General features: G+C 45.3%; 1 protein-coding gene across 1 annotated transcript; it reads right to left on the reverse strand.

The window, feature by feature from the left end:
• Positions 1–3,383: 3,383 nt before the first annotated feature.
• LOC137875065 (nuclear receptor subfamily 2 group F member 5) lies at positions 3,384–10,441 on the reverse strand. Its single transcript, XM_068714019.1, has 2 exons — positions 10,009–10,441; positions 3,384–5,755 (listed from the first exon to the last, which is right to left on the reverse strand). The coding sequence occupies exons 1-2, from the start codon at positions 10,238–10,240 to the stop codon at positions 5,436–5,438; spliced, it is 552 nt and encodes a 183-aa protein (XP_068570120.1). The 5' UTR covers positions 10,241–10,441; the 3' UTR covers positions 3,384–5,435.
• Positions 10,442–10,507: the final 66 nt, after the last annotated feature.

Consider the following 10,507-nt stretch of genomic DNA (forward strand, 5'->3'; position numbering starts at 1 on the left):
ATTGAAGTGCAAAAGTAATTCAGCTCCTGCCATTCAAAGGAGCTGTGTCAGTTTGATTTACCTGTACACATAAACATGCACACGCACACACACACACACGCACACGCACACACACACACGCACACATAAACACACACACCTTTGGGCCACATGTGTTTTTATTCATATGCTGAAGGAAAGAAAAAAAAAAGAAGTGCGCCTCCAAAATGGAGGTTGAGGGGTCATGGTGTTTGGCCAGGAGTGACAGCAACGAAATGAAGGCATAAGTCAATCGGCTACTCTTCATACATACATACACACACACACACACACACACACACACACACACACACACACACACACACACACACACACACACACACATATGGGGAGGCGGGATGGCGGTGGGCGGGTAGCATGGAGAGTGGGGATTGAGGGATTGGGGGAGGTAGTTGGAGGAAGGGAGGGTCGGGTGTAAGGGGCACAAGGTTACCATGTGGGGGGAGTGTGTGTGTGTGTGTGTGTGTGTGTGTGTGTGTGTGTGTGTGTGTGTGTGTGGTGAGAAGGAGGTAACATGACATTATGCTTGAGTCAAAACGCACAGACCTGTACTTGTCTATGTCCCTGTCTTTCTTTTTGGACTCGGTCTAACTGTTAGAACTGAGAGCTAGCAGCAGCTATATTTACCCAAACTCACGCACACACACACACACACACACACACACACACACACACACACACACACACACACACACACACACACACACACACACACACACACACCTTGAACCCAAAGGTCAAAGACCATGTGTGTTCTTTCTCTCTCCATGTCCCCCCCCCCCGAACACACACCCCACACACACACACATACAATGGGTCATGGTGTTTGCTTACTTTCTGTCACGCACCAAGCGGGCCTGTATCAACATTTGGGTTGCATCCCAGCGTGAGTGCGGGGCGACCCCCACTCGGCCTAAAATCATTGATTGATCCACGCCACCGAGTGGCACATGCGTCTCCTTCCCTCACTGAATCAAAGAGCTCTTTGAACAAAGAAATAGCAGAATGATTCATCCTTGATGATCTGAGCGTTATCGGCATCAGTGGAGGGAAATCTGAAAATACCCTGCAACTACCACACAGTCATTAGACACCCTATATAAATCAGAACCAGAAGAAGAACACAGCACTGACGGTTTTAAAAAGTGCAACTTAAAAGATAAAGACGTATTTGTAGCAACTGTGCATTCATTCGGCGGCATTCAGACTTTTTATGATGGTTTTCATCTAGTGTGTGATCACGGCAACCACAGAGACCTAAGCGAGGGGAAACGACAAAAGGAGCTTATTCTACATGTATCCAGAATCCCTGAAGTATGCTCTTCTTCACCAGCAACAAACAGATCACAGAACATCACTCGCTGTCTGAAAGTATACGGTTGGGGCATCGACCAAGGTTCACTTCTGGCCTTTGGTGCACGTCATTCCCGTCTACTCATTTCCTTTCTGCCCTCTAAAAACAGTCAACTGACCAATAAAATAAAATAGTCGAATAGTCAAACACGCTCATAAGCTGTTAAGCAGGCACGGGTTTTTTTAAAAAGGGGCATTCCACAGATGAGTGTGCTTACTCATCATGAGGTGAAGTCAACCTGTGGAAATGTGTCATTTAATGTCTGGAGTGGCTCTAATGACAATGACCAGGGATGGGGGGAAAAAAAAACAAGACTACTTACTCAAGTGAAAGTACTTTAAACTTTAAAGAAATGTTACTCAAGTACAAGTAAGTTACTTGTGTAAAAATGTACGCGGATGAAAGGAAATAAAAAGTAGGTCAATTCAAATGTACATTTTGTAAACGGGTCAACACCGTCCACTGAGCGTCTGATGCCCAAACCACAGTGGAGGATGTGTTCAGATATTTTGCTTCAGTAAAAGTAGCAGTACAACGAGGTAACGATACTCTGTTAAAGTCCTGCATTCAAACTACAAAACTACACAAGTATTAGCATCAAGATATACTTTAAATAACAAATTAATCACTTTAATGATGAAGCTGGAGCTATTTTTTACCACTTAATATACTGTTGCATGACCTAACCTTTAATAAGGTGCATGATAATATACCTTATTTATATATTTTAGTTTTAATAATCTGTAGTCTAACTTGTAACTTAAACCTGAAGCTTTAGTAGAAGTTGAAAGAAAGCTTAAATTTGCAATCACAATCGTACTCAAGCAGGCCTGTAGTTCTTGAGTGAGTGTTCCTCACTGTCAGACCAACAATACATTCATTCTGTAGGGATAATCGCAGCCTGTGATACACCTGATTATCAATTATATAGACTTACTGTATATTAAAAGGAAGAAGAAGAAAAAACTGTACAGTCAGAGAAGAAATTACAAGAAAAGAAAAAGACAATATGAACTCGACAGCATCTACAGCCCACACACACACACACACACACACATTAAAGCAATTAGAGCGGCACAGTTTGCGCTCAACACGCACACATAACGCAACGTGCTGATGTTTGTTGTTGTGCTCACCTGTCTGAACGTCAGTCCGGGAGTCGCGCGCACCCCCGAGTCCTCCTCCTCGCCCTGCTCCAGTGGAACTTGCTCTGCTCCTTCATTGTTAAAGCATTGTTAAAGTCCCACCGCGCACCTCAAGTTCAAAACGTTTTAAAAGTGAAGAACACACCTGAGCGGATCCAGCACCACGAGCACGTTAGCTTTAGTGGCTACACCCCCGGCAATGCACCTGTCCTCGCGCGACATCTTAGGTGTGTTTGATTTGGGTCACTTAAGGTGCCAGCCGGGTGGTGCCTGAAAGAAACGTAGCCTACTGTATGTGTTCAAGGATCTGTGCAGTAACTGTACATGTTGTTATATTTCATTTCATTATATTGTTATTTAAAATATTATATTTATGTGTAGCGTAAAAGGGCTAACCTACAACTTACATTTCATTGTGCGAGCCTGTGTTGAGAGATGACAATTAAATGAACCTTCTGACTTATTTTTTTTTAACTTATGTTGAGTACAATAATGCAAATCTTAACCAAAATCTGTAATTCGATTGCATTGGTGTGCATTCTTTTTTTGCACTTAACATGCATCTCCTGCAGCTGAGACATGAAGCGCTGCAGAGCTCGCCTCCTAAAGACAATGTTACCCGACTCACAGTCGGAGGACTTTTGAATTATAAGTAGGCTACATTAGAAGATTAGAAAATATGTGGCTGTTTGAACAGAAAAAAACTTTGGGGAGAAGATACGACTTCATCGACGGACATCAAATCACAGACCAGAGTGAAGAACACATTTTGTGTGCTCTGCTTTGGACATATTGATGCTATTTTGGGTTGTAATTACAAACGACAGTAAAAGACAGCAGAAAACTTACTGTGAACAACAGAATTTTATTTCAATTAATGGATAATCCATATTTCCAAACAAAAGAAGAGGGGATAAAAACAAAACTCATAGGAGCTTTCTGTGAATTCATTTATCGACAGACGAGCTTGCTAAGGTCCCAGATGGCTTTTCCAATGCCAGAGTTGATACCACAGTGCCATGTTGGAAATGTGAGACAGGTTGTCAAAACAAACTTCCACCAAGGGGAAGAAGAAGAAGAAGAAGGAAAAAAACAACAACAACAACAACAACAACTTAAAATAGTCCTAAACTAAGTCACAGTCATAAGTCCAACTGGGATAGTATTGTAACATAGACTGAGGTTTTCAGAGGTTAGTGATACTTTTCGCTAGGATATCGGTACGATAAGCTCAAATGACATGAGTCGAGGGGGGTTTTCCCTACATGACAATATCGTCAGGAAGTGGAAAAGAACTCGCATGAAGTCTAGAAAAAAATGAAAGTGCTTGATGATGTCAAAGCAGAAATATCTGTTCTCTCTAGTGATGAATTAAAAAACAAAATCTCCATAGTTTGCATCACTTTTCTATGACTTTATGTGCACGGTAATCATTTCTTACATCGCGTGAGTTCAATTTCCTCTCCCGACGGGACATAAATACCTGTTATAACAGGTAACGAGAGATTATGGCACAGTCATAAGATAAATGCTCAGTGACAAAATCTTTGTTCTAAGGCAAGTACAGCTAGTTTTGTAAAATGCTCCCCCTCCCCCTCCCCCCTGCCCAATTCATAAGGTCCAATATTGACAATCAAGACAATGAAACAAAAAAAAAAAAAAAAAAAAAAATGAGCATGTGTTGAGTTACTCCTGTGAAAACAACATGTAAGAAGTTTCAACGGGCCTTCTGAATAAGTGAAAAGGTAGGTCGATCGAATGGCATAAGGGCAGCAAGAATCCACCAGTGCTGTGCTTTTTCAGGAGTGAATAAGTGTAGCTTCTGACTACTTTACAATGCAAGTGCCTAGGCTTCTTCTTTTCTTTTTTTTTTTCTTCCTTTTTTTTTTTTCCTTCTCTGCCCCTGAGACCCCAAAACAAGTATATAGTCAAATTATAGACACAACATTTTCATCACCAACACTACCACAAACATATCCAAACAATTTGCATTTTTCAGCTTTGGCACAGGCTGCTGTAAATTTGTACTGGTCTTTTGCTCTTGTTCTGATATTGGCATGTCTGTCTGTCTGTCTGGCTGTCTGTCTGGCTGTCTGTCTGGCTGGCTACCTCACCCTTTGAACCTGAGCTTTTTTCCCATTGAACCCTACTATGCTATAGATGCCTATGAATCAACAATATACTGTACATATGGACACAATCATGAGTTCTCTCTCCATATAAACAGTGCTAATACAAACACACGCACAATTAAAACATATCCTCTGCAAAAGTCCAAGACATTTTGGCATTTGTCTTCTTTAATGGCTTCAGGCTTTCTTTTCAAAAAAAATTGGTATATTACACAGTGGGCCTTGTGCTCTTGGTTTTAGAGTCCCATTGGCAAAGCCCTTGCTCAGTATTTCGTCCTACTGAGATGCTCGTACACAGCCTAGGTAAATGTAGGCTAGCACCAACGATAAACCAACTGTTTTGTCTTCTTCTGCCCCTGTCTTCGTGGGGTTTTGAGACCGATCATCTGAAGTGAGTCCAACAGACCTGCTGGTGAACTGCGCAATAACTCGTTCTACCAACTTGTCCATCTCGCGCCACATCTCAAAAAAAGGTAGACTGCGCCGTCGGGCTGACGGGATGCAACGAGCCACCGAGTCTCTGCAACGGAACACGCTGAATGATTGGCTGGCTTGTGTAACCGGGACGGTAATGGATTACATTGTCAGTTTGGGTATTTTTGAGCGGAATGGTGAGGGAGTAGTTGAAATGAATGAACGGACGGATGGATGGATGGATGGATGGATGGATGGATGGGTGGATGGGTGAGAAGTCAGACGGATGGACGTTTCAGCCTGCATTTCTCCCACAGCTTCCCCTCCTCCGTCTCGTCTGCCTCCTCCACCTCAGGGCCCGTTCTCGTTGTAGTGGAGGGAGATGGGCCGGTCGCGCTGCACGGTGGGCATGTAGGGCCAGTTGTAGCTGGAGCCCGAGAGCAGCATGTCGCGGAGCAGCGTCTCGATGGGCGTCTTGCCCACCAGGCGGACGAAAAACAGCTGCTCGATGACCGGAGAGGAGACGATGCGCAGGGAGGGCAGGCGGAGGAGGAGGCGTCCGAAGCGGTTTGGCTGGCTGGGGTACTGGTTCCTTACGTACTCCTCCAGGGCGCACTGGGACTTCTCCTGGATGCTCTCCACGTGGGCGACGTCTGACAGCCCCATAGCATCTAGAGGGGAGGAAGAGAGATTTATGGTTTGTCAAGCAGAATCCTTACTACAGTGTCACCATGCAAGAAAGTAGAAAATATTAGCAATGAAAACACTACGGGACAAATCATCAAATCAGCATTGTGTAGTCCAACTGATGTTTCGATTTTGCAAAAATTGTACTTGTGATAAGTGGCTCAACGTGAGGTCTTGAACCTGATGCTGCACTTTAAATGTCATCTAGATGATCGAAGCAGATACATGTTGATGCGGAAGGGTCATAAAATGTACTGAAGTGCTGACGGTTGCTTTATTTTCCATTTCAAACTCCTCAGGTCAGAGGAATCTTGCTCAAACTTGACGAAATCACGGTTGTCACTGCAGAGGTGCGTCTCTACCACCACCCCTGTGGCCGACAGCACACTACAGCGTTCCCTTTCCCCGCAGCCGTGTTCTGCTCCCGCCCCCCCCCCCCCCCCCCCCCCCCCGGCAAGAGTCTCGCACGGCCGATAAGAGTGCGTAACACTGTGCGCGATACTTTTCGCACCCTCTGTGTGCCGGGGAGAGCACGGGGGGATTTAGCAAAGGGGGTCAGAGATGTGTGAACTCAAAACAAAGACACAATTCACTGTACTGTGCCACATACTGTACGTTGAGCGGCAGTGCTCTGTGGACTCTGCCCCCTGAGTGAACCCTCGTTTGGAAGACAGGTTTTTTTTTTTTTGATGAGGACGATTTCTTCTCAAGCGCGTTCTTTTGGTCTAAAAGCGCTGGCCCGTGGGTTTTAACCTGTCACCTTGCATCGTTGGTCCCCTTTGTCATCTCACACTTTGATCTGTCCCCTGTGTAAACCCTGCTGGGCCTTAGCGCCACTACAACAAAAAAAATAATGTAATTTACGTCATATTTTAATTGAGTGTGTCCACCCCTCCCTCCCCCCCTCCCCCTCCCCCTCAGCGGCCGCTGTTCTCATCATTCTGAGTGAATAATTGCTCCCACTTCAGCTGTATTTCCCCTCCACACAGGGGGGGGGGGGGCAGCTGGACTGCTTTCTTTTTTTTTTCGGGCCGCCATTTTGGGTCCTGCGTGACAAGGCAGTCCCTGCCTGGTTGGGATTAGCAAAGCCGTCCGAGGGACTGAAACCGCATCGCGTGCCGAAGCGACAGCTCTGTGGGCGCCCTTTACACGCCAAGCGGCGTGTTCTTTTGTCTGATCCTTGGGCACACACAGGGTCAGTGGGGGTGAAGGATCAGGGTGGCAGCGCTGAGATGCCCGCTCCCTGATGTGGCTTGATGGGACTGGGCTTCACAGGAGGAGCGGAGGGGAGGGGCACTCGGAGGGAGGTGAAAGACGATTGGTGTTTGTCTGAGCTTGTTAGCTCAGCCTACCAAGTCTGCAGGAGTCAGGTTTATTAACGGGTCCGTCTAGTGCGTGCGTGTGAGCATGTCCGTCTACATTAACTTCAAATTTTCGGTGTTAGTCTCTGCACGTTTCACTAAATGTATTGTCTTCTTTTGGGCAAGACATCTGCAGACGTGTATACATGTGGGTACATCTGCCCGCATACGGGGACGTCACATGGGATGCTCAGGGCTACAGGGGTTATGTAGGTCATGGCCGGGGCTGTGGCGAATTCTCCGTCTCTCTGAAACCCACCATACATAATTCAACTCCCGTGGTGGGGGCAGGGGTCCCGGGGCCTGTGCTGGGCTTGGGGTTGGGTTTGGGGAGCGTGCAGGGAGGAGGGGTGGATGACTGGTTTCAATAATAGATGGGATCAAGCAGGAGGAGATGGCTGATGAGAGCAGGGGAGAGGTGGATCTACAGACACATACATACATACATGGCAGAGAGGCGCTAGGTACACACAGAGTGCATCATGCAAGGGAGAAAAGAGGGAAAATGCAATAAATGGAAAAAAATAAAATAATAAATAACAGGGACGAGACACGTCTCAGTGTTGGCTTCTTCACCTCCCGTTTCCCCCTGGGTCACAAAGCATGATCTCTCCGGGAAGTAGCCCAGATGTGACAGTATTTTGGCTGGCACTGGAGCCCCGTGACTGTTGGGATAAACCTCAACGGGGGTTTGTATATAAGAAGTATCAAAACAGTGCCATCTCATGGGTTTCCTCAAGATGTAACACCATTGTATTTTGATTTAATCGTGTCTGCAGCTCAGTGGGGAGAACATAATTCAACGCAGGGAGGAGGGTGTGAAGCTCAAGTCCTGTTTTTGTTTTGTTTTCGGGGAGGGGGGGGGGGGGGGGTGCAAACAGCTATAAATAGACAAATCTGTGCTTGCAGGAAGGTACTTTCTTTGTCAGTACGTCCAACTGAGAGTTGTTTTATGCAGGGAAGAAGGTAACTGGTTAACTATTTCACAAGGAAGCAATTTTAGCAGACCGTGGCTGCTGGCTTTTAGGAGGTCAAAGATTAGCATGTGTGTATATAATTGATCTGTCTCTATCGAAACTTTCTTTTGGTGCAATGTCAATAGAAAAAGTAATTGACCACTTGTCTTTCCAACAAAATGTGAAATGTATTACATGGGCAGAAATCTAAATCTAAATACTGACGTCAAAGATTCAGGTAAAATCTTACGGTTAACCCCAGCTAAAACAAAAAAGAAGTGGTTTAGGTGAGGCACGGGGAGCTACTCACAGGGAGAATAGCGGCCTTTTACAGTATTAAAGAGCGATCAAATTACAGTGAAATTCATGGAGGGCAGAGACCATGACCGACTAGTGGGAGGACTGTAGCGGAAGCATTTGCATACGGGGCCAACGAGACAGTATCTGCTGCAGCATTAGAGGTCACGTCTCGGTCAGCCTCGGCGGAGGTGAAGAGGTTGCGGGTTAAGCGCGGCTGAAGTCGGCCTCGTGAGTCTGCCTGCGAGCTCAAACTGGATTTCAACACAGCAGAGGGAGGAGATGTTTCTTGGCACTAAGAACTTCTAATTTTACGGTGAAATCATCGCGTAATGGTCCTGGACTTTGGTTCTTTCTCTCTTGGCCAGTGTGCCTTTCATAAACAGATACACATTAATGCTTGAAGCATCTCTTCTTATTTAGTAGACAACGCTGATAGTTATATAGCTTTTTTAGACATAACGGGTAGCATAGGTGTCCGTTATGTAAATGCTCACTGATAGATTTGAAACGCTATTTTCGATCATTTTCAGTGGAAGAGATGCTCGCCTCCTCCTCCTCCTCCTCCTCTTCTTCTTCTTCTTCTTCTTCTCTTCTTTTATACTGTGCAACAGTGCACATGCATAGAATGACGCATGCTGTATGTTCAGTATTTTCGCTGGATATTCCTACACTGCGGACATTTTCCCCAATCGATCCGACATGAGAAGTGTGTCCTCGACAACTTGAAATGATTAAAGTTCTGTTTTAATTTCTATACCGATATTATACATTTTAATTCAGATGTATTTACATTTATGATTTAATTCAATGGTTGTATCTCGCCCCTGATAAATAAACAGTTTAATTATCTGCCGGAGTTTACTTGGCTATGTTTAAATGCACAAAACAATCCTCCTATTAGCTATTTCTTAAATTCAGGTTGAGCTGTTTACCCGTGCTTTGATACCCTGCGATTAAGTGTCCCCGTCGACATGAATAAACCAATTAAGAGGACGTTCCCGTGCCAACAGACGTCAGCCCACCCCGCCCGCTAATTCCTCCTGTTCTGCCGGAGCAAAAGTAAAGTTACTCACAGGAGAGAGGTGGTGTTTTTGTTGACATCAGAATCTACCCATGATCCTCTGCGAGTCCGAGTTTGAGTAGAGGATTAAGATCAAGTGAAAGGACTGATTCCTCTCGAAAATGTTAGTCTCAACTAATCCTTTTGGACCTATATTTGATTTATTACACCAAAATGCAACTTAAAGTAATGCTACTGTTTCAACTTTCTATTCATATAACTGTTTATATATCTTCTAAGTATCTTTTCCTCTGGGAGATAAATTGCATCCTCAGTCGTCTGCAGGATTTCCTCTCCTGAGGTTCTCTTTCCGATGTCCAAGTTTTGTTTTGTTTTCTTAGAAAACTTAGAGAGCGGTAATACCATACATTTGACATTTTTGGGCCATGGATTTGCAATTGCTTATAAACTTTTTGATGACACAGTTTGGAGCCACCCACCACTAGTTAAACCCTGCTTCAACATCCTGTTTCAACGTTACGTGACACCAATGACATTTAACGCAGTTTCCCTGTGACTCTCGACTGTTTACATGACACATGTGCTTCATTGAAACTCACCAGACGTGAAGAGCACGATGGACTTGAGGCAGGAATATTCTGCCGTGTCGACCTGCAGGGCCTTCAGCTTCTCCACCTGCTCTTGGAAGACACGGATGTGGTCCATGAAGGCCACCACGCGCTCCGCTGACATGGGCGACGCGTGCAGGCCTGCAGCTGCCAACAGAGGGGCCACATGAAGCGGCATGGAGCACTGGGCGGCGTTCAGCACGAAGAGCTCGCTCCATGACATGCGCAACAGCGCCACCTAGGAGAACGGGCAGCGTAGAGTGGCTATTACAGGGGGGAAGCTTCTTTACAGGAACGATGTTTAAAGATGCTGCATCGTGTTTGAGAAGGTTTGCACGCACTCCACTAAGCATGAACATGAGTCAAACTGTGTTTTCAGCAGCACAAATACACATTCATTGCAAGTGTCACAGGATGCAAGAAACAGCTAACAATCCTTTGGAGATGGTTAGAATTTGGTCACATTATGAGAGACTAAATGTGGACTAGA

This window comes from Cebidichthys violaceus, unplaced genomic scaffold (genome assembly GCF_023349555.1).
Source record: "Cebidichthys violaceus isolate CVI_PGR_0920_01 unplaced genomic scaffold, fCebVio1.0.p SCAF_198, whole genome shotgun sequence".
NCBI classification, from domain to species: Eukaryota; Metazoa; Chordata; class Actinopteri; order Perciformes; family Stichaeidae; genus Cebidichthys; species Cebidichthys violaceus.

Excerpts from the sequence above, each read along its gene's own strand:
- LOC137875065 (XM_068714019.1), bottom strand. The coding sequence starts at position 10,240 with ATGTCATGGAGCGAGCTCTTCGTGCTGAACGCCGCCCAGTGCTCCATG. Across the intron at positions 5,756-10,008 it reads CATCGTGCTCTTCACGTCTG|ATGCTATGGGGCTGTCAGAC; the intron begins GTGAGTTTCAAT and ends CCTCCCCTCTAG.